General features: G+C 44.6%; 1 protein-coding gene across 1 annotated transcript; it reads left to right on the forward strand.

Moving 5' to 3' along the window:
• Positions 1-6,347: 6,347 nt before the first annotated feature.
• rsph9 (radial spoke head component 9) lies at positions 6,348-24,363 on the forward strand (the record flags this gene model as incomplete). Its single annotated transcript, XM_080744690.1, has 5 exons — positions 6,348-6,574; positions 7,762-7,939; positions 9,833-9,962; positions 12,180-12,326; positions 24,203-24,363. The coding sequence occupies 5 exons, from the start codon at positions 6,348-6,350 to the stop codon at positions 24,361-24,363; spliced, it is 843 nt and encodes a 280-aa protein (XP_080600816.1).
• Between the last annotated feature and the right edge of the window lie 977 nt (positions 24,364-25,340).

Genomic DNA, 25,340 nt, shown 5'->3' on the forward strand with positions numbered 1-25,340 from the left:
CTATATGCTAATTAGTTTGGGCCTTAATTTTCAGGCCTGTTGAGTGTGTGTGTGTGTTACATGTTACTGTGTGTGTGGGTGTGTGTGCGTGCATGTGTATCAAATAACAATTAAACCCAATTAGTGTGTGTGGTTGGGGGGGGGGGGGGGGGGTCACTTTTCCTCCATGTCACCAGCAAGATGGAAGGCTATATGACCTGACCCCACCCAGTTAGTTTGCACACAAACACGGCACCGGCCAATGACGGCGTTGCGTGTGCAGCCAATGAGGAGCCGGCGGCGACGCGGTACACTGTGGCGCTCCCACCTATTGTCCTATTGGCTGGATTATCACCATGGTAACGCCCGTCTCCCGGGAGCCCCGCGCGCGTTCTCACAGCATGTCACTGCAGGACACCAAGGTGTGTGTGTGTGTGTGTGTGTGTGTGTGTGTGTGTGTGTGTGTGTGTGTGTGTGTGTGTGTGTGTGTGTGTGTGTGTGTGTGTGTGTGTGTGTGTGTGTGTGTGTGTGTGTGTGTGTGTGTGTGTGTGTGTGTGTGTGTGTGTGTGTGTGTGTGTGTGTGTGTGTGTGTGTGTGTGTGTGTGTGTGCGCGTGCACGCGTGCGTGCGCGCCAGCGCGTGAGCTTGTATGAATATTGTAACTTGTCGGGTGGAAACCTTGTATGTCCAAAACCGTTCGTTTGGCATTCATCATTTAAAAAAAATGATTTAAACACAACGTGCTTGTAGATCTGCTATTTTCACTAGTTTTGTGCGACAGTCTTGCATGATGAAACAGGGCTTTACAAATTTGAAACTTGGAGCTGAGGTTTCGGTCCAAAAGTGACAATATTGGGGTTAGGGTTAGGTACTTAGTTTAGGTTAGTAGTTTTGGGTATTTTTGCTTGTGTTTGACATGACAGTGAGATACTTGTTGCACTAACTAGCATTGACTGCTATGTTCACTTTTGATTAGGACACTGAACTTTTTTGATAGTTGTGCTTAAGGACACTTTATGTGTATATACCGGTATATATATATATATATATATATATATATATATAATTTGTTCCCTCTCTTGATGTACCTTGCTCTTTACTGTACTCTGCTCTTGTTTTTCTTTTATCTTTTTCTTACTTTGTCAATAACCTTATACTGCTGTGCTGCCTCTGGGCAACTGATTTTCCCCCTTGGGATAATAAAGATATCTATCTATAAAGGTATCTATCTAATATACTTGAGGGACAAGTATCGTAGAATGTGAAAAATAAACAAGTGTGAGGAAAATCTTCCTGATCGTTACAAAGTATTATAGCCATATGTGGCGGCTGCCGATTATAGCAGAGACGGCACAATACTTAGACAGCCTTATTGCCTCTTGTTTGGGCATCCAAAGCTGTTGAAACCCTCCGAGAACCAGCCTGTATGCCGGTATGTCCTGGGCTGCATGCCAAATATAAAAAAACAAATACTCCTGTAGCCCAACACACACATTGTACTATCTTTGTGGGCACCTGTGGGCCCCCACAAAGATAGTATTGCAAGCCCACACACACACACACACACACACACACGCACACGCACACGCACACAGTGGTGCGTACAGCCGCCATGTGTGCAGTGGCGTCAGTTCAGAAAAAGCTAAGGTATGGCAACATGACTAGTGTCCAGTCATGTTGCCATATCTTAAGAAGTACATTCTATTTCCACCCGTTTCTACGGTTTCTTGGGCTGGATATGGCAGCCTGGAATGATTGTTCAAGTGCAGCTAAACTTGGCATGTTAGTAAACGTGCCACAATACCTTGTTAAAGTGACCATTTTTGTTAAATGTTGTAGTTATTTTACTGTAATTTAACAACATAATACAGATAGACAAAGAGACATTCATATTTAAAGGTAACTTTTATTTTCCCCCCTGGACCCAGGGAATGGCAGCTGCATACTCCTGCCATACCCAATTGACTCCCCTGCATGTGTGCGGTGCCTGACAGAGAAGTCACCCCACTTTCCGTGTCCTTTGTGTCGGGTTTAAACCGTAAGTTCCTCGTGCTCACTGCCAGTTCCTAAACCTCATCCCGTACAACAAGCCTCTCCTGGCAGGAGCCCTCTCCAGACCCTCAGATCCTGTCCTGGCACCTAGACCACCTCTAGCGCCGTCCCGCTCAGGGACGTGCAGAGAATGTTAGAGAGGCAGGGGGCTGACATTTCTTTTTTTTTTGCTTATAATTTTTATACCACGATTTTGTAACCCATTGTCACTTGCCTATGTAATCCTGGGCTCTGCTCTCCCTCTGCCGCGCCTGGGGAGACAACAGACTGACCTCATGCTTCCTTCTATGCGTGAGGAGTCCAAGTTGCTTCTTTTCACCTGACGGGGGATTTCCCTGGGATGGACGTAGCACATGGAAGGAACATGTTATTCCAACCAGTTCCTTTCCCCTCCATCAGGCGCCCCGGTGGCCAGGGGGAGGCATTATAGAGACCAGGATTACTGCATGTTTTTGTGAGGGTATCAACCCTAGGAGACACGGGGAGAACATGCAAACTCCACCTCAACCCCACCTAGGGTGTGGGCGCTGATGACGCGGAGGGAGGAACACGCCCCCAGCACCCACAGCGTGCTCCGGCGGGAATCTAACCCAGGACCTTCTAGCTGTGAGGCGAAGCGCTAACCACTGCGCCACCGTGCCCACTGCGGGGCTGACATTTCTAAAAGGGCCTTTTGATGGAAATATAGAAAATAGCAGACCTCCAAGCTCACAATGCGTCGCAACGCGTTGTGAGCTTGGAGGTCGGCTATTTTCGGGGCTTGATACCACACTGAACTAAGCATAATCAAGTGAATACTGGAGATGTGGCCTAACGGCATGGATTTCTACAGAGAGGGCAATTCTTTCAACATAAGATGCTGCATTCAAGTTCAGGAGAGTTTGGACAAGACAATTCCCTTGAACGCTGCCTTCCCTTTCCAGGTATGGTATGGGAAGAGGGGCATTTGCATTTCTTTCACCATAGTGAAAACGGCATTCATGGTCTGGAGAGGGCACTTTTTACAGACGGGTAAAAGTGCAGTGGCTCAAGCCCCCTTTGATGTCTCTGTGTGCATGTGACTGGTCCCGCTGGCAGGCTTTGAACTTGAGGCTGACCTCCCTGCACTGACTGCACTCCTTTCGGTCACAATAGAACAATAGCATTGACAACAGGAAGGATTGCCAGTAGTATTCCAGTAGTTTTCCAGTGTATCACATACTGTCTGTATTGCCTGGAAATTAAGAGGAATTTTCCATGAGCTGTTACCATAAGTGTTAATTGTTCTGGTTCCTGAGGAGGGCGCTATACTGTTGTGATGTTTTCTTCCACCTGCAGCCACATGTTTGACTAATGATAAGTAAAGTGTCCATTCACATTTAGTAAAGGAAAAGTTTACACCCAAAATGACACCTAACCTTCTATCGAATTCTCACCCCATGTAGACTGTGCCCCCACTGAATCCAGATGGAGACACAAATGCACTTGTGTCTCCATCAATGCATTTGTGTCTCCATCCGGAATCAATGGGGGCAAATTTATTATAATCAAATTATTGATTTAGGAATGAGAATATGTGACGAAAACTAAAATATGTTATTGGACATCATGGGGTGAGTAATCTGAATGGAAAAGTAAAGTGTCCATGCTGTGTCGCAAGACAAATTTCAGTGTGAACTGACAATAAAGTGCTATCTCATATCATTCAGTATTGTTAACAAAGTGTCCATTCACATTCAGTAGTAACTTTATACTGGTCAGTGGCGTCAGTTCAGCAAAAGCTATAGGGTATGGCAAAGATTTGGAGTCCTCATGGAAAAGAGGTATTACATTTTGTATAACACGGTTCTGTTGTGAAAATAGCAGATTTACAGCAGATTTACATGCTCACAGTCACAACGTGTTGTGACTGTGAGCATGTAAATCTGCAGTAGATCGGCTATTTTCACAATGTTTGAAAAAAATATTATACTGTATAGTTTTGTCAGTTTTTTACACAGGTTTCTACAGTTTCTTGGGCTGGATATGGCAGCCTGGAATGGTTGTTCAAGTGCAGCTAAACGTGGCATGTTAGTAAACGTGCCATATTAACAATAATGCATTGCACCTGTGCAGCTGACCTGCGGAACCTAGGAATATACCATTCTGTCAAGATGGGGAGAATAAGGCCTATAATACCTTGTTATAGTGACCATTTTGTAAAATTTTGCATTTTACTGTAATTTAACAACATAATAACCAGCACAGATAGACAAAGAGACATTCATGGATTTTATATTTATTTATAACTTGTATTTCCCCCCCTGGACCCAGGGTATGACGGCTGCATACCCCTGCCATACCCAATTGACGCCCCTGATACTGGTTATATATAGTGCTTCTCAAACCTTTTCATGTCAAGGACCAACAAACTGACACACATACAGTCTGCCCTTCTCATCTCCAGAGCAGGTGCTCTTCATGAGATCCCAGATCCTTACAGGATGTCAGGACCATGCTGAGTGAGTGACCATGAGCTAGAATGTCACGCACATGAGAGACGATACAGCATGAAGTCTGTCGTTTCATGCTATATCCTTATAACCCTCTGCTCACTGCATGGTTCTGGTTCCCTGCAGTCATCTGTCATGTTAGTGAGTCTACAGATCTAAAGCCTATATATCCTGCCAGCTGGGAGTGGAGCTTATCCCCACTGCACGGCACCTCCCCCAGGGGTCCTTGAGGGAGTTCCAGGGGGTCCCCAGCTAAAGTAGTTAACATAGCATCACAATCATATCAACTACTTTATACATTATTACTATCCAAAAGTAGCACATCCACAAGCTTAGTGCCGCGCTGCAAGCTTGACTTTTGCCATTTTTGAGAAACTTATCGGAAGAAATATCGGAAATGTTTGGAACATTTTTAATAAATTAGATTTTTGGGGGTCCTTGACAACAAAAGATTTGAGAAGCGGTGTCCTGTGGTCTCTATCTACCCTCTCTCTCTCTCTCTCTCTCTCTCTCTCTCTCTCTCTTTGTAAGCACGCACACACACACCCATCAATCAGAGGAACCACAGGGAACCATCAGTGGGGATCATGGCCACATGTTTGGAGATGTTAACAAGACGGACACACACACACACACGCGCGCACACGCGAGCACACACACACACACACACTAGGGCATTAACGACTTGTGATTTTTGTAAGTCGACTCGACTCTGTAAAAAGTTGAGTTGAAGTCGACTTTATCGTTTGATGACGTCATCACACGACCCCCCAATTATTTTATAAAGTTTCAGTGTATAGACTAGGGTATCTTCACATTTCTAAAGTGCCAATTTAAGGACTTTTTAATGCGTCTAAAATGACAAAGTAAACATTGTCCGAATTGTCAAATATATAGAGGCAGAAATTGTGAAAATAGCCGATCTACATGCTCACAAGGCCTCGCATCGCGAGGCGTTGTGAGCATGTAGATCTGCTATTTTCACAATAGAACCATGTTAATACCAAATGTAATGTACAGTAGCACTGTAATATTGGATCATTCGTCCTTGACAATAAGCAATCCTACTGTTTGAATGCTGTACTGACGCACGCATGGAGCAAAAATAACGATAGAAAAAAAAATACAAAGGATTTTTTTTTTTTTTTTACTTCGACTTTCGACTTTCTCTGGTGGGAGTCGACTTGTGTAATGAAGTCGACTCAGTCGACTTGTCGACTTTTTCGTTAATGCCCTAACTCACACACACACACACACACACACACACACACACACACACACACACACACACACACACACACACACACACACAGCTACAATAAATGAGGTGTGTACAGACTACAGGGTGTATTTAGCAATAGCCCTATAGGAAGTGTCTTATAACCAAGACAGCTCTCAGTTTACATTTCTTAATTTGTTTTTCTGGAGAGGATTTTGTGGAAGGAACCTTAAAAGCTACGGCCTCCAAAGAAGGGGGGAAAAAATGCCCCATTCAGGGCTGCCTGTTGATCGTTGCTATGACGACAGGAGGTTTGTTTACATTAGCAACAAGCCCAGCAACCGGAGTTGCAAGCATTGTATCACTGGCTGGTGGCTAGCATTATGTTAGCAGAGGATCCATAGCAGTATACTTTATACTAGCATAGATAGGCTGAAACTTTATATAGCCTATATTTGTTTTATTACTCATGCTTACAATTGCTCTGTATCGTTGATTCTTCTTCCTAATTCTTTGTTCTTTCGCTGTAGCCAACAGTAGCCTACTTTCTTCTAGTAACCTTAACTAACTGCTGGGCAACTGACCCCTTGGGATAATAAAGGTATCTATTTTATCTATCTAATCATTATGGACTCTCAGTCGTTGTACTATGCCCTGGAGCTGGTGTCCGGCAGCGGTCACACTCTGACCACAGAGCAGAGGGCTGCTCTGCAGACCTCCATGGTCATCCTGAGGAAGAACTACAAGTTCAACAGGGTCCTGTTCTGGGGGAAGATCCTGGGGCTGAAGGCTGACTACTTCATCGCCCAGGGGAAGGGACAGGACGAGATGCACCACACTAAGTACCTCTACAGGTAATGTTATGATAACTGGTGTTATTATTCACAGTTATCACACGTCTGCCCATTGTGTGTGTGTGTGTGTGTGTGTGTGTGTGTGTGTGTGTGTGCGCGTGTGCGCGTGTGCGTGTGCGTGTGTGCGTGCGTGCGTGCGTGCGTGCGTGCGTGCGTGCATGTCTTCCATCTTCAGGTCCTCCATCATGCTATAAAGCAGTGGTTCTCAACCTTTTCTGGCCGTGACCCCCAAAATATTCATATTTGAACTGGGGACCCCCCACCGTGACGAGCACTTGGAATTGTAGGAGTTGACATTGCATTTAGTTTGACCCCATCTATTCCATTGTGAACATTTAGGGACGCATCTGCTATAAAGCATTCTACTGTGAAGCCGAGCATGTTTAGCCTGTTTAACGTTGATTCTGTGTTCTCTAACATTTCAGCTATTGTAACAACCCTGATGTCATTAGGGAGCGTTAGGGAGATAACATGGTAATTTCCTGTTAATTAGTCTAAAGGGGGTTCCACACGGTGCGCGGTTGCCGTCGGGGCTGCCGCTAGGATCAGCAGTGGCCGCACCCGCACCGCAGTGAGACACAAACACACTTGCTCAGTGAGTAAACGCAGCGCGGTATTTCACAAAGATGAACACAATCCATCTCTCACCGCCCGCGTACGCATGCACAAACGAGCACGCTCGCGGTGGATTTCACGGGACTGCGCCCGCTCGCCTCGCCGCCCCAAAACTTCGCTGCGCGGCAGAAAAAGCCGCCCGCCTCTCATTGAAAATGAATTACTAGCATACCGTGTGGAACCCCCTTTAAAGTGCCAAGCGTAGCCCAGAGCATGCTCTAATGATGCCCTGGGCTACATCTGTGCAAAATGTGGCGCTTTTAGACTGATTAGCACGAAATATCCCTAACGCCCCCGACTACTGCTCAGTGAAAGGCTATTATAGGAAGCTGCTCAATTTGGAGGAGGCGTTGTTTCCTTTACCCATGATTGTTGTCTGCTGTGTTTGACATGTACGTAAAAATGTTCTGCCCTTTACATGCACTTTGTAACTGGCTGTTTTCCTAATTATCTGACTGCACTAATATTGTTTATTGTGTGTGTGTGTGTGTGTGTGTGTGTGTGTGTGTGTGTGTGTGTGTGTGTGTGTGTGTGTGTGTGTGTGTGTGTGTGCGCGTGCGTGCCCCCTCCAGCTTCAACTGCATGGACTGGCACCTGCTCCCCCCTGCCACGGACGCCTTGATGGAGGACGTGAGCCGAGCGGCGCGGGGCCGCTTCACCGGGGACCCCTCGCACTCCTACCAGACCACCCTGGAGACCAGGAGGACCGGAGGAGGAGACGCTACAGAGGAGGAGGAGGAGGAGGTCACGGTGAGTCCATGAGGAGAAGGTGTTCCGAGTCGTGACACGTTGGAGATGCGTCACATGAAAACAGTTTATCTTTTGGGACGACACCGTCCGACGATAGCCTATGCCGCTAAAATGTGTAACGCCCTACCGAAGGCCTTAAAGGAGTGTAAATCCCTAAACTGCCTTTAAAACGGCACTGAAAAGCCACGTAGAGGCGGCTGCTCCTCGAAACTGGTAAAAGCCTCTTCTTAACTCCTCCTTGTAAATACCATCTATTTTGCATTGTGTTTTACGACTATTTATTTTTAAATATATTTTTGAAACAAGCCCAAAAGCTTTTTGAGGAATCCTTTTAGTTGACCTTGTACCAGTGAACTGTATATTGTCATGAAACTGTACCTTTTCCTTTGCAAACTGCTAATAAAGTCTTCAATCAATCAATCAATCAATCAATCAATCAGGACAGAAACCTCTTACCTCCACATTTTAAGTTTTTTGCATTTTGTCGCAAATGAACGTCCTACTTGTTCACATCAAAAGTAGCAGATCAACAAGCTTGAAACGCGGTGCGAAGCGACACGTTTTGAGCTTGTAGATCTGCTACTTTTGCTGTTTTTGAATTTGAACCCTGAAAATTAACAGTTTCTTGACATGAGGTTTCCACCCGACAAAGACGATATCTGGAAATAGATTTAAAAAGGCTTTGTGGTGTTCTGTTGTCTCCAATTGCAGTCGACAAGACTTGTCGATAGTTCCGTTTACAAATAGCTGACAGGTGCTCTTTTATGGCAGTTTGAAGGAGGGTAGGACTAGGAGTCACACCTTTTGATGTCTGGTGGTTAGAAGAGCATTTTGCTTTTCAGTGTCATAATGAATTCATCCCCTTGTTTGTTCCGAATCTGGGGGGAATAACATCAGTCAAACCCTCTGGTGTTGTGCCTGTGGCGTTCCTCAGTGCTCAAGTACTGCGTTCGGTGGCGTCCCGGGTATCTGTGTGTGTTTACGCCCGTAGCCAATCGGGGACTGCCCATAAGTCCGAAGGTTCATTAGTCTGAAGGTTCATTAGTCTGAATTTAGGTAGGGTTACTGATGTTAGGGTTAGAGTTAGGCATAGTATTCTTAACAAATTCGGACAAATGAAACTTCGGACTAATGAACCTTCGGACTAATGAACCTTCGGACCAATGCCATGGCACCAGCCAATCACAGACTGCACGTCATCATTAAAAGCCAATGAGGGACCAGTATTCTGTAACAATAACAAGGCGCAAGTTGGAACCTCGACAGAGTGCCAACTTGCCCACCCACATACAAACAGACAGCAGTACACTTGCGCGCTCTGCTGGCGCACAAGTAGACCATACATGGCCACAAGGCACAAGTTGGCACCTCGACAGAATGCAGTCTAGTTTTCAGCTCAATTCAATGTTATTACAGTGTCAAATCACAACAAGTTGTCTCAAGACACTTTACACATAGTCCATGGGCCATACGAGATGTTGGTATCCGAAAGGTGGCAAAGGTTACCATGCATTTTTTGAAAACCTCTATATCTGTCGATTATATTTTGGTTACGATAACCCTTTCTGAGACACAGCTAAATTGGTGTTATCAGCCGCTAGAGTTGGAGACCCATTAACTTTACTATACAGGGGGAAAAAGGCAAAAAAATAATCTGCTTTAAGTAGCATATGAGGGGTTATACTAGGGTTTTTTCATGATTCTGAATCCATTGCAAGCATCTGTTTTGCACGAAAAAACATTCCTTGGGCTCAAAACGGCCCCCACAGAAGTGTGAAAAGTGATGACTCATCACTTTTCATCACTAAACCATAGTAAAACCTCTGTCTTGTCCTCTCCCGCAGATCAACAGAGAACCCATGCATGTTCTCCTTGTCTCTTCCTCTCCTGCAGATCAAGGTGAAGGAGGAGACCAGGCTGGCGGTGACGGTCCATCAGATCCAGGCGGAGGCGTCCATAGTTCCTCGAGGTGCTTTCATCCAGAACCCCCACGGGCTGGTGCAGACCAACCGCAGCTTTAATGGTAAGAACTAGGGATGTCCCGATACCGACAGGGACGTGCTGGCCATTGGGAAAAGCGGGACAACTCCCGAACGGCCGGTTCATTCCCGGCCGGTCCAGGCCGGCCATTAGGAAAAAATAAAATGTCAGCCTTCGTTCCATTTTGGGGGCTGGGCGGCCAACAAAGTAAATCGTCACTGTCGGGCAGAAACCTCGTATCTCCAAGTTTCAAATTTGTAATTTTTTTCGCAAAGCAAAGCCCTGCTTCATCATACAAGGCTGTCCCACAAAAGTAGTGGAAACAGCAGATCTACAAGCAGATCGTCTGTTTTCACTAGTTTAAATCATTTTTAAAATGGTTTTGGACATACAAGGTTTCCACCCGACAATGACGAAATATAACTCAAGTAATTGTCCCTCTGGCTTGTCACTTGTCATGATCTGAAATGGCAAATCTTTGAGTAGCAGCAGCGCTATAGAGAGAGATCTCTCTCTATAGCGCGCAATGAGGGCCTCTACAACTCTTTTTCCCGGGCTGAATCAGGGGCCCAGCATGTCCCTGGATACCGATACCAGAATTGGTACTCGCCCCGATACCGGCCTATTTTGCTCTACTTGTACTCGTCCGATATTGCTCACGGCAGCGCCAGATACCATTTTGTTTCATAAATATGTTGGGAACAACATATCAAAAGTCCTAAGACACAGTTTTGTGTATGTTAGTTCAACTAATGAACAGTGTTTTCACCTTCTCTCACTCTAGGCATGACAACATCAGTATTTAAAGCATTTTCTTTGGAGCGCCACACACTATTTAAGCACTTGTACAGAAACTTAACTTACAGTATTCGGTATCAGCAAGTACTCAAATTAAGTACTCGTACTTGTACTTGGTCAGCAAAAAATTGGTATAGGGACATCCCTTGTAAGAACCCTGACTTCTCTTTTGGGTCTCGAGCTAAAAGGTTTGGGAACCACGTCCACTGGTCTAGAGCCGTATATCGATATCATGATATAGGACTGACTAGTTTGGGGTTAGAATATCAGCATAATTGTTGTCTTTTCCTGCTTTTAAGGACTTAAAAATACCCAATTTATAATAAGCAATCTGTCGGAAATATCAATTTACAATATTAATTATCTTTTGCATGTTATCTGTGAAATGTGCTGTTATAGTCACAATACGATGTAAAGGTTATAGATTTGTTTTGGGGCTTTCTGCTCCTTGGAGGGAGCTGGGGAGAGACTGTTTCTCGCCCCTCCCTCCCTCCTGTTTGTATGAGAGAACTTCTGGGAACTCAGATTACAATTTACAATCTAGTCATTTAGAGACACTCTTAATCCAGAGCGATTTACAACAAGCATGCAAGCATGTTGTTAGCACCTTAACCACATGGCCATTGATATCGAGATATTTGAGAAGTATCTAGATATGTGATATTTTTTCCCATATGGACACCAGCCATACTGTGTGTGGACTATTCTCCTTGACAGAAGCGTTGAGTGAGAGTGTTCCACTGAACAGAGCTCTGCTCACAGGAACACTGTGGTTTCTACAGACACTGTTAACAGACAGAAGGACACAGTGGTTTTCCTCTGTGGTCATGTGATGTGATGTGCAACATGAGCATGTGTCAGAAAAAACTTTATCCTATAAAACCACAGAGTGACGTCATGGACTTTACTCTGCACTGCATGACGTGGGTGTCTGTCTGTCTGTGTTGCCAGGTTTTGCGAGAGAAATAAGCAACCAGGTCTATGAAAACAAGCCCAAAATATTAAGCAACCAGGCCAAAAATGAGCACTAGGCTATTTCTTTGAAATGTTGTGGAGTGAATGAAAGTCATTAAAGTATTCAAAATGTGCAACATTGTTTTCTCACTCAACGGTAAACAAACCAACATACAGTTTAAGTGCATAGAGGGTATCTGCACATTTCTAAAGTGACAATTTAAGGACTTTTAAGCGCTTTTTAATAGCTATAAAATGAAAAATTAAACACTGGCTAAATTGTCAAATATTAGAGGCAGGCACATTGCGAACTTGTGAGGCGTTGTGAGCATTACTTTTTACAATAGAACCATGTTAAACAAAATGTAATGCCTCAACTCTTAGAACTCCAAGTGCTCGTCAGGTTGGGGAGTCCCCAGTTCAAATATCATTATGTTGGGGGTTGCAGCCTGAAAGGTAAAGTACAGATACTCAAATATATATACTTTGTTACTTCTCCCCCCACCAGGTCTGTCCCATGCGGAGGCGGGCAAGCTGCACAACTTCCTCCATTTCACCCCGCCCACCAACCCCAACAGGAAGTCCATCCTGCAGATGGCTGACTTCCGCCCTTCTATGGACTTCCTGGAAACACTGGCCGATGACATCCCTAAAGGTGAGTGAACCACCTTGTTCTGGGTGTGTCACAGTAGGCAAACATTCTGCAAAAAAAATAAAAATAAAAAAAAGCTGATCTACAAGCTCACCACAGGTCACAATTCGACACATTGTGGCCTGGTACAACGGCTATTTCCGGTAAAGAGATTTGGTGTAGACTACCGTAGAGTGGACAAAAAAAAACACTGTCATTTCATTAAGCGCCTCGCAAAGCTTGGCCAATGTGAACCTGGGCATACAACAAACTTTGAGCACTTGAGATGCCAAGATGTAGGCCAGATGTAGGCCACGCTTCAGAGCCCAGACAAAGCCAGATGTTGGCGCTTAACTTCTTCCAGGAGCACTGCTCAGAAAAAAGTTATGGAATCAAGGATAGACCCCTGGGGGATCCCGGTCAATGAAGCATGTAAGGTTTAATTGTGAAATGTCCGATATGCATGTGGTTATTAAATGTCTACACCCTGCCCAAGACTTAACAGTAGGGGCTGGCAGTGACACACAGAGTGACAATAAAACTAAAACAAACAATAAAAACATGTATAAAAAGAGTTAGTGCAATTTGATGTGAAATTAACTGACAGAAGGACAATCCAATGGCTTCCTCCTTGGAAATCAAACCAAGATATCGTCGTTGTCGGGTGAAAACCCTGTATGTCCAAAACCGTTCGTTTTGCATTTATCATTTAAAAAATGATTTAAACTAGTGAAAACAGCCGATCTACAAGCACACAACGCCTCGCACCGCGAGGCGTTGTGTGCTTGTAGATCTGCTGTTTTCACTGCTTTTGTGCGACGGCCTTGTATGATGAAGAAGGGCTTTACTTTGCGGAAGAACATACAAATGTGAAACTTGGAGATATGAGGTTTCCACCCGACAGCGACGATATGCTTTTGAATAGGGTCAATACTAGTAATGTCAAGTTAATGCTGAGCTAAACACGCCAGACGAATACCTGTATAATGGTGCTTTATGAGTTAAGATTAAACTAAGCAAACCCTCTACACAATCATCATCATCGTCATTCGAGTGTCCTCGAGATCTGCGACACAAGCTTCCAATGGTCTCATCTCATTCACAGTCAGTCCTGTGTCCCTACTCAGAACATCTGGAAATGTGAGTGGTCTAGTTCCCCTTGATGGGCAGGGTAGTCTCTCCAAGGAAAAATATCTGAGATGACCTGATGACCCGGTCTTTTGCTTTTTTGTCCTGCAACGCGGGGTCTTCTTTGTGCCACCACAACTGAGATGGGAGGGATGCCTCCATAAATCGGAGTTTATTCGGATGGTTCCTCCATGAATTGTTCTGGACACGCATGAGGAGTCTTTGTGTATGTTCCGTCCAGGGGCATAGTTCCGCCGATTTAAAATGATTCCAATACGGAACTAAAACTTCCTATGATTGGCCGCTAGTTGCGCTGTTTCTCCCCCCGGCCGATCGCAAAAAGATTGGACCCCATCCTGGTGCTTTTACAATCTATAATGGTGACACCCATGCCAAGGACCCAAAATGCGTCATTTGCGCTGCATAGAAACCAATGGCTTTGCTTTGTCCATATTTTACAGTCTATGGTTCTGTCAAGACAATCCCGAATCTCATTATTCATTGTCCATGTTTCGGCACCATACAGCAGGGGTTTTCAAAGTGGGTGACGGGGCACCCTGGGGTGCCGCGACGGCAGTCCAGGGGTGCCGCAAGATCATTTGATAATAGTTGGAATTTATTAGTACAATTGAAAAAATAGTACAAAGTACAAAGTTATTTTCAGTCAGTTCTAACCAAAATGGCTATTATCTCAATGTTTTCCTCACAACATAATCACTAAAATATCGTCACTGTCGGGCAGAAACCTTGTATCTCCAAGTTTCAAATGTGTACGTCTTTTGGTAAAGAGTGTTGCATAAAACTAGTGAAAACAGCAGATCTACAAGCACACGTTGTGTGCTTGTAGATCTGCTGTTTTCGCTAGTTTAGTACATTTTATAGATGATAATACAAAATTAACGGTTTTGGACATACATGGTTTCCACCCAACAACGACGATATGCTATAAGGTTCTGGAAGTGAAAATTATAATGTAGGGGTGCCTCGGATTAAAATAATATTTATGGGGTGCCCTGAGACAAAAAAAGTTTGGGAACCCCTGCCATACAGTAGGTGATTTTGATAGCTCTTGAGATGTCTGACACTGCCATATAAGATATAGCTTATTGCAAGCACTCCAGGCCTGTCCATTCCTTGTAATACACAATCTGTCAGTGATTATTTTGCTCCGAGCAAGTTAACTATAGGACAACACAGCTCTTCATCCCATGCTGTCTCTTACGTTAGTGTGGGATGACTTAATCTGTTGGTCTCATTTCGCCACAACAACGATATTTCACAAATAATGGCTCGTGAAAGTTGGGTGGAACAGCAGCTGCTTTAATTGGTTTCAGACATTTAGTTTAGTCATTATTATGCACCCGTCCTCCTACACTGTCATCTGGGAGTGTATCCAAGCTTTCCAAGTAAATATCTCAAACGTAAATGAGGCATCATCAGGCAACGCGTTTGTAGGAATGGGACGATATGAAAATTTCATATCACGATTATTGTGACAAAAGAAATCGCGATTTACGATATTATCACGATAATCAAACTCCATTATCCTGGGGCGGAACATTTGCCAAAAAAATAGCAGATCTACAAGCTCACAACGCATCACAACGTGACGCGTTGTGAGCTTGTAGATCGGCTATTTTTTGGCAAAGACATCTGATAGAGTGAAAAAAAGACTATCAAGTACGTATATTATAAGTACCTTTTACCAATTATAGAGGGTTTAAGTGGTACCGGAAATGCAGCTCGGCAAATAAAAGGTGAATTGATCCCAGTGCATGACGGAGGACGATATCACGATAAATTCAATCTCCACGATGCGATTATCGTGAGTGTTTTTTTATCACGATAAACGATAATATCGCGCATCGTCCCATCCCTACGCGTGTGATAAAAAGATTAACCGCCGTGCGCCAGTAAGTCCCAGCAGCCGTGCAACATTACACGTATATAAGCTGTGTTACTGCCTGGCTGGCACTCATCCTCATCATCATCATCCTCATCATCATCATCATCGGTGTGAATGATTCAGGTTTCCATCCGAGTCATCGGATTCTTTGGAGAGGAAATAATTATCACATGGCCTATCCTTTCCTGGAAGGATGTTTTAACTCTCTCTCTCTCTGTTGTCTGTCCAGTGAAAAGGCCTGTTTTGGATAATAGTCATACACACCTCATATAAAGCAGGGGTTCTCAACCTGTGGGTTGGGACCCCCAGGGGGGTCCCCAAATTATTATTATTATTATTATTTTTTGGGGGGGGGTCCCCAGATGATTAACTTAATGTGCAACATTGTTTTCTCACTCGACAGTAAACAAACCAACATAAGGTGTTGGTTTGTTTACTACTATACTATCTGTACATTTCTAAAGTGACTTTTTAAATGCCAAATTAACAAGTTAAATGACGGGCGCCTGGTGGCCTAGTGGACCAGACGCATACCATATAGGCATTGCCATTTTGGCATCAATGCCTGTCGGTGTCACCGGTTCGATTCCCGATCCAGGTGACCTTTGCCGCATGTCACTCCCTGTCTCTCCCCCATTTCCTGTCAGTCTACTGTCCTATCCAATAAAGGCAAAAAGCCCAAAAACAAATCTTTGTCAAGTTAAATGACAAATCAAATATTGGCCAAATTGCCAAATATTAGAGGTAGAAATTGTGAACGTGAGGCTTTGTGAGCATTGTGAGCATGTAGATCTGCTATTTTCACAATAGAACCGTGTTAAAAAAATCTCAGTGCTCGTCAGGGTGGGGGGGTCCCCAGTTAAAATATGATTATTTGGGGGGTCGCCTCCTGTAAAGGTCGAGAACCACTGATATATAAAGCAGCTGTGGGCTCTGTGCCATCATCTGCCATTAACACTGGCTCAATAATATCAGGGGAAGGCAGCCATAGGCACGGTGCCACCGTTGGCACGGTCGGGAGAGAGTAATCACCACTGGCACACTGGCATACACGAGAGAGAGAGGATTTTGTTTGTAAAATAAAATTGTTCTTTAAATGTAGTCGATTAATTTAAGTCCCCTCACATCTGCGTGCAATTTATCTCCTGCCCATTATCCTTCCTCCTGTTCATGCAGCATATCCTGTATGGTTTTGTGCAGCCCTATACCTTAGGAGCATGTGGTCTATACCTAAAATCTTGCCAGCTCGCAATGACTGCACGATCATCTGTCTCAGAGAACAATGGCCCAAAAGATAAATACAAAAGCTCAAATAGATGTTCAGGCATTGGAAATAATATGGTTTTGTTTATGTCTAGGAGTCTGTGAGTTTGATGGGGTTATAGCGTTAATGATCCACAGAATGTTTATCATGTCATTACAGCATATTATGGCCACTCAAACTCTGTTGGAAATACAGTATGTTATTGTTATGTGGTGTCATAATTAAACTTAAACTGTGTTGCCCTTCCAACTTGAACATACTACAGCGCCAAACAAAGTTATCAAAAGTAGCAGACATATAAGCTGGAAACGCGCTGAATAGTGACACAATTTTGAGTGTGATGTACTTTTGCCACTTTTGAAATTTTTGGACATATGAGTTTTCCACTGACAGAGGCAACATGTACCATGTTGCAGATGGAATGAACATGGACTAAATATCCTCAGAGTCAGAACGTTGCCAGAAGAATTCTCCCTCAACTTGTTCTCAAACGGCTCTTTTCCCCCCACTGTGACTGTGTCGTGCAGAAGGAACGCTGCTATGGCTGGCAGAGCAACCAGCTCTAACCTCTGGAGCGTTGCAGGGCCCTGCGCTCCCGTCTCCACGTCTAGGATTCCAAGCCCACCTACCGCTGCCTCTGGCACTGAGCTCTTCATTCAACATGTTTCACAGAACGTGCCCGGCATCACATATTTCACTGGGAGGAGAGAGAGAGAGAGAGAGAGAGAGAGAGAGAGAGACAGAGAGGGAAAAAAAGAACCCCCAAAAAGGAGAGAATGGACTCAATAATGTAATATAAAGACAAAAGGGTGAAGGGATACAAAGATACAAGGGATTCTAGCAAGCACGATCGGGCTGAGGAATAGTTTTTTCCCCCCACAGGCCATCAGAATATTAAATGCAAAGTTAAAGTGCAATAACCAATAACTCTTTGCACTCTGCAATTTCTTGGACTGATAATATTGCCATGTGTTTGTTTATTATGTACTTTTACTGTAGGTAGGTTGATATGTTTTTATTGTATTGTAGCTTCCGAGCGTAAACAGTGCATCTAAGTGATGATAAAGTTAATCTGAATCTGAGATCCGAGCAATCAAAAATGTGAAGGAGAGGACGTAAAGTTGGCCTCTGTTTTTTTCTCTGTAAATAATATGATAGCCCCCATATCTGGAGGAAAAGAATGGTAGCTTATGATTACACCCATACATAATTGCTGTATAATGTTTGGCTGTGTGTGGCTGGTGATTTTTGCAGTGTACACTACAGCAGATCAGTACTACAGCGAGAACGCTCTATGCGAAAACGCACATTTGTGGATATTTCTTTTTTACTATATTCAGTGGCCTGTGCCTAGAAACACGCAACAGCTGTGTGATTTAAGAGGGCGTGTGCTGCGTGCACTCCTTTTGAGTTCATGTGCACGTCTGCAGTTTCTCCAGGCCCGTCCAGCGTATTACACTACACAGCTGTCCCAGTGGCACCTTTTACTGTGAAGGATAGGCTTTAGCTGGGAAGGACAGAGAGGACTTAAAGGGATATTCCACTTTCAACTAATACGTGAGCAGGCCGATAACCTTTTTCATTTATTTTTAATAATTATTTTTTGTATTTCATTTTTTCCATTTTCCCAAATAATATTTAAAAATAAATGAAGAAGGTTATCGAAAAACCACGGCCTGCTCACATATTAGGAGGGTAGGTAAAATAATGGTAACAGGGCAGGTCCCCTGGGAGAGTGTTGGTCCAGTGGATCTCCTCCAGGCAGTCAGAGGACAGGTGCCTTCCTGCCCCGGACCCCCGGACCCCCTCCTCTTCCACACAGCCATCCATCAGGCTTTGCAGGGAGTTGGCAGGAACCGTTTCCACTTTCCCTGATTTATGACTTTCTGGGTGTTTGGCTCCACACCGCTAGCAGTGGTGTGACAAAGACACACTTCACAAACTACATCATATTAGCGGCTTACGGTTTTAGCCCAGAAAGACCTGGAATTGTTTCATGCTTTAGCTATTGAAAAATAGCAGATCTACAAGCTCACAGCGCGCCACCGAGTGCCGCGCTGTGAGCTTGTAGATCTTGTAGAACTTTTTAAACTTTTTTTTTAACTTTTGCAAATCTTTGAATATATATTTTTCAAAGCAAACTTTTGTAACTCAAATGTCCCGGAACAACATATTTTGAGATGGGGATCCACGGCCAAATACATGTAATTTTGGAGGTTCTTGACATGAAAAAGTTTGAGCACCACTGATTTCGAAGAGGGATTTAGAGGACATTTATAGAAGGTCAATATTCAAAGACTCTGCTAAAGAAAAAATAGCAGATCTACAAGCTCGCAGCTGTGACCTTGTAGAGAAGGCCGCGACCTTGCGGATCTGCAATTTTTTCAATAGCTAAAGCATAAAATAATGGTTAAGGCAGGTTCGGATGCGTTGCGGGTCTTACGGTTTTAACAGCAAGCTTCTCAAGAATGCTTGCAGAATGTTTGCCCCCCCTCCCCCCCTCCCTCCCTCCCTCCTCGATAACGATCCCTCCTCGTTGGCCCTCTGTGGATAAAAGGCTGCAGCAGAGCTGGACAGAGAGACAGCGGAGGCTGTTGTTGTGAAACAACGGTGAAATCAAAAACTATCGCCAGAACCAGTGGCGTCAGTTCAGAAAAAGCTAAGGTATGGCTACATGACTGGTGTCTTGCACGCGCGCGAAGGCCTGCGTGCAAGACATGTTGCCATACCTTAGCAACAGGATTGATACATTTTTTTATTTTTTATTTTAAGATTTGTTTTTGGGCTTTTTATGCCTTTATTCGATAGGACAGTAGACTGACAGGAAACGGAGAGAGAGGTGGGGAATGACATGTGGCAAAGGTCGTCCGGATCGGGAATCGAACCAGCGACGCTAGCAGGCGTTATAGCCTAGTATGTGGTATGCGCCTTGGCCACCAGGCCAGCGGGCGCCCCCAGGATTGATACATTTATTTTAAGAAGTGCATCCCCCCCCCCCCCCCCCCCCCCCCCCCCCCGTTTCTATGGTTTCTTGGGCTGGATATGGCAGCCTGGAACGGTTGTTCAAGTGCAGCAAAACTTGGCATGTTAGTAAACGTGCCACAATTAACACTAATGCATTGCACCTGTGCAGCTGACCTGCGGAACCTGGGAATATACCATTTTGTCAAGATGGGGAGAATACAAGTGTGGAGAATATAGGCTAATTATAATATCTTGTTAAAGTGACCATTTTGTTAAATTTTGCATTTGTAGTTATTTTACAAGTTACTTTTATTTTCCCCCTGGACCCAGGGTATGGCAGCTGCATACCCCTGCCATACCCAATTGACGCCCCTGGCCAGAACAACTGCCCTGTGCGGTTAAACCAATCAATCAAACCTCTCATGTTTTCATAGCAGCGGATCCAAGCTTTTGTTCTCGGGTTTGTGCGGTCAAAGAAAACAGACTCGACTTTATAAATCAAAAAACACAATAGTATTGTTTAAAGGGAATATCTCAGGGATTCTTCTGGCATAGGGCTGATCCAGTTGAGGACTGGATTTCAAAGGTTGCAAGCAGGGACGTGCTGGGCCCCTGATTCAGCCCGGGAAAAAGAGTTGGAGGGGCCCTCATTGCGCGCTATGGAGAGAGATCTCTCTCTATAGCGCTGCTGCTACTCAAAGATTTGCCATTTCAGATCATGACAAGTGACAAGCCAGTGGGCCAATTACATGAGTTATATTTCGTCGTTGTCGGCTGGAAACCTTGTATGTCCAAAACCGTTTGTTTTGTATTTATCATTTTAAAAATGATTTAAACTAGTGAAAACAGCCGATCTACAAGCACACAACGCCTCGCCCTGCGAGGCGTTGTGTGCTTGTAGATCTGCTGTTTTCACTACTTTTGTTGCGACAGCCTTGTATGATGAAGCAGGGCTTTGCTTTGCGAAAAAATGTACAAATTTGAAACTTGGAGATACAAGGTTTCTGCCCGACAGTGACGATTTACTTTGTTGGCCGCTCAGCCCCCAAAATGGAACGAAGGCCGACATTTTATTTTACATTTTTTCCTAATGGCCGGCCTGGACTGGCCGGGAATGAACCGGCCGGGAGTTGTCCCGCTTTTCCCAATGGCCAGCACGTCCCTGGATGCAAGAAGGAAAAAAAGCTCAATTTCCATCCAGCTTCAACGGTGCAGACAGGCTGAGATGTGTGAGTGTCAGGAGTCTCTGCTCCGGGCCTGGTCAGCATGGAAAATCTCACGGCTGAAAAGAAGAAAGTTGGATGTATGTGTCTTCATGTGTGGTTTGTGAGACAGCGTGAAAGGAGCACTCCCACGCGCTGATTCCTAAACCAGGGGTCTTTGACGTTTTCAGGCCAAGGACCCCTTAGCTGAGAGAGAGAGAGATGAAGCAGGGACTCCCAACATATTGTATAAAATTGTTCATTGATGTTCATCGATTCCTTATACAACTTAGACTTGTTTGACAGCACAGATTCACCAGTAAGACTCCCATTCGGGAGATAAGCGACCGTCAGGTAGCAGCATGATTTGAGAGCAAAATCTGTAGGAGCAGTGTCCAAAAAAGTGTTTGAAAAAATCGGCCTGATGGTGGCGCTATATGGGAGAGATCCATGTTGATGACATGAGTATAGACATACTGTGTACCAATTTGCGTGATTTTAGGGCAAAATCTGTAGGAGAAGTGTCCAAAAATGTGTTTGAAAAAAAGATGTTGGCACTATATGGGACAGATCCATGTTGAAGACATGCGTGTAGACCAAGTCTGTACCGATTTGCGTGATTTTAGGTCAAAATTTGTAGGAGCAGTGTCCAAAAATGTGTTTTGCAAGAATCGGCCTCATGGTGGCGCTAGAAGAGGTTCATGTGAGAATTGAGGTTGTGGTTTGGCAGGCAAGGAGTGTGTGTGCAAAATTTGGCATCGATCGGGGCAACGGTTGCGTAGAACTTACACTTGTTTGACAGCAAAATATCATCAGTGTGTGTTAGATTAATGTGTATTTTCATACATTTAACCACTTGAACTGTCAATACCTACTAGTCTGCTCTTCTTTTTCCCTCTACACCAATCCTCTGTGCCAAAAAAATAGCTGATCTACAAGCTCACGTGAGCTTGTAGATCTAAACAATCGAGTAAGTCAAATCATAAATGGTAAATGGTGCATTTATAGTATATAGCGTTCATACACCATGAAAACCATGCAAGGCACCAACCTGCTCACCGGGAGCAACTAGGGGTTCAGAGTCTTGCTCAAGGACTTTTGGACACAAACTCTGGGGGAGCCCGGGATCGAACTGGAAACCTTGCAGTTCCAATCGGGGCTGCATAGCTCAGGGGTAGAGAAACCGTCATTAGAGCACGAAGGGTTCCCAGTTCAAATCCGGGCTCCCCCAGAGTTGGTGTCGAAGACTCTGAACCCCTAGTTGCTCCCGGTGAGCAGGTTGGTGCCTTGCATGGTTTCCTCTGCCATCGGCGTATGAATGTGCGTGTGTGAATGGGTGAACGTAATGAATGTGTGTGTGAATGGGTGAATGTAATGCACAACCTCTGTAAAGCGCCTTGGATAAAAGCGCTATATAAATGCACCATTTACCATTGATTTACCCATCCGGCTCTCAATGCGTCGCAGATCGTAGACCAGGCTGTTTCCGCTGCATGCGCAACATGCTTTCATGGAAGAAATGCTGGCTTCTATGGAATCCAAAATGAGTGGAATCAGCGGTGCCGACTGACTCTGAGAACTAGAGTCCATGTGGTCACAGTGAGCTCTGGTCTGTCTCTGTCTGGCTGCAGGCCAGCGGCAGCCAGCTGTGTGCAGAAACTGGGCCACCCTGCTGCACACATACTGCCAGGGACGTGCTGGCCATTGGGAAAAGCGGGACAACTCCCAAACGGCCGTCCAGGCCGGCCATTAGGAAAGAATATTAAACATAACATTTTTGGGGCTGGGCGGCCAACAAAGTAAATTGTCTCTCTCGGGCAGAAACCTCGTATCTCCAAGTTTCAAATTTGTGGATTTTTTCGCAAAGCAAAGCCCTGCTTCATCATACAAGGCCGTTGCACAAAAGTAGTGAAAACAGCAGATCTACAAGCACACAACGCCTCGCGGTGCGAGGCGTTGTGTGCTTGTAGATCGGCTGTTTTCACTAGTTTAAATCATTTTTAAAATGATAAATACAAAACAAACGGTTTTGGACATACAAGGTTTCCACCTGACAACGACGAAATATAACTCATGTAATTGGCCCATCAGTGGCTTGTCACTTGTCATGATCTTAAATGGCAAATCTTTGAGTAGCAGCAGCGCTATAGAGAGAGATCTCTCTCTATAGCACGCAATGAGGGCCTCTCCACCTCTTTTTCCCGGTCTGAATCAGGGGCCCAGCATGTCCCTGCATACTGCTCCATGAATGACTAATCTATTGGCCAACTATTAACGTTTAGTGCAGCCACAAGATTTATGCATTATGCAGCCGTTATACCATTTTACGGGGGTCTGGGGGTCAATGCGTATAATTTGTAGGGCAACTTTTTCCAACTGTGAACTCTACCAAACATTTATTAAACACTTTAGTAAGGCCCGACATGTCACTCGCACACCACTGAAATAACCGATCTACAGGCTCGCTACGTGTCGCCACGTGACATGTTGTGACTCGTGAGCTTGTAGATCGACTTTTTTCGCTGTGCAACTGACACGTAGTACTCAGTTTACACACTCTAAGGACCACATGAAATATAGGCCCAAGCTCTCAGGTTTTGTGTTTCCGTTTCATCGTTTTGACAAATATGTACAAGTTTATGCATTTGGTCAATTAAGAAGTCAATCACCCGAATGATCATTTTAATGGCAAGTGTATGAATTAAGCATAGAGGCCTGCAATCTGGGAACCCATGGTCAAATGAAAAACAGCACTCTCTGTTCTTGAAAGATTAATAGGGCCTGTAAGGACATGCTCGATAATATAGGGACGCTAGGGTCAGTGTGGTTAAACTGGGAAGGATAACGGCAAAGGAATGATTTCAGTATTGATAAAGCATCGTATTTTATCTTGGAACACAACTTCCCATTGCAATTAGAACTGCGGACTGCACTCCCAATCTTCCACCGTGATCTAAAGACTCACCTCTTCAGATATTAGCCCGTAGCACTTACCCCAGCCTTGACGCCCTTGCAGGATTAAGCAAAGACTAAGATGTAATTTAGATCAGTTTAATTTGTTGACCTGACATCCTATAGTTTGTATAGTTTCAATGTACAGTTCATGTTTTTATATTATACTGTTAAGAATGATGATCTTGGTTTACCTGTGATCCTCGATTACAAAATGCATTTGACAATGCATTTGATGTATCTTGTATTTACCTTGCTTACTGTAAATTGCTCTGAAAGCATTACCGGTATTGCTATTACTGCAGATATACAAGCTCACAGCGTGGCACCGAGTGCCGCGCTGCGAGCAGATCTACAAGCTTGTAGATCTGCTATTTTTTTATAGTTAAAGCATAAAATAATGGTTGAAGTGGTTCCAGGTTAAGAGCGTCTGCTAAGCGTCTAAACTGTTTTGTGTTTCTTGTTGTGTTTGGTTGGATTCCAGGGTCGTGGAGCCTCCAGTACGAGCACGGCAGCAGCGTTTGTTTGATCCGCAGCCTGCGCTGGCTGGGCCTCACCTTCTACCACGTGCCCAACACCCCCCAGCACGGATACCTCTACATAGGAGACGGATCCAGGAACCTGGACCTGCCCTTCATGCTATAGAACAAACTTTTTTGACTCAGGGCACCCCTGTAAATAACTTTTTCATCCATAGCACCCCTGAGTAAAGCCCTTTGCACACAGACACATCTTTCTCACACGGAAAAAAACGACCATTCCATTTTTTAAAATAAAACAATGACTCTCTATGACCTCATGCACACCGGCTCCGAATTCGCCACGCGGCAGGTGGCTGCGGCTGTGCGTTTTTTCCCCCGATCGAACCCAGTTCGATTTGTGTGGTAAAAACTCACCTACTCCTTTTATGACTCCTCTTCGGATCCGCAGTGTGGATTCCGCACAGCCTTGCACACCAAATCCAATGCGTTTTAATCGTGCAGCAAACGGAAAGAACGGTCCTGTGTGCAAAGCCCTTTACACTGTTCATTTTTAGAATCTTACATCATATTGGAGAAATGTTTCCATCAGAACTGACTGAAAACAATGTTATAGGCCTACTTGACGTTTAACCACTTGAACCTCAGCATGCCTATTCTGGGGAGAAGGTTCACCAAAAATAGCCGATCTACAAGCTCACAACGCGTCACAATGCGTCACAATGCGTCACAACGTGGCGCGTTGTGAGCTTGTAGATCGGCTATTTTTGGTGAAGAGAGTTGTCGTAGATAGAAAAAGAACCTATCAAGTACAGTGCTAATCAGGTATGTTTTGCTATTAAAGCATAGTGAAGTGGTATTGATGTAGTGATATCGATGAATTCCAAATATTATCAAATGATCTCGTGGCACCCCTGGACTGGCATCAGGGTACCCCAGGGTGCCCCGTCACCCGCTTTGAAAACCCCTGCTATAGAACACAACCCCCCAGCACGGATACCTCTACATAGGAGACGGATCCAGGAACCTGGACCTGCCCTTCATGCTATAGAACAGAACAGTGGTTCTCCGTCTAAACATTGTAAAACTTGATATCTGCTCAGTAGGAGACTCTTGCTGAGCAGAAGACTCCTGGAGTTTCCG

The sequence above is a fragment of the Nannobrachium achirus genome (genome assembly GCF_963921795.1).
Source record: "Nannobrachium achirus genome assembly, chromosome: 16".
NCBI classification, from domain to species: domain Eukaryota; kingdom Metazoa; phylum Chordata; class Actinopteri; order Myctophiformes; family Myctophidae; genus Nannobrachium; species Nannobrachium achirus.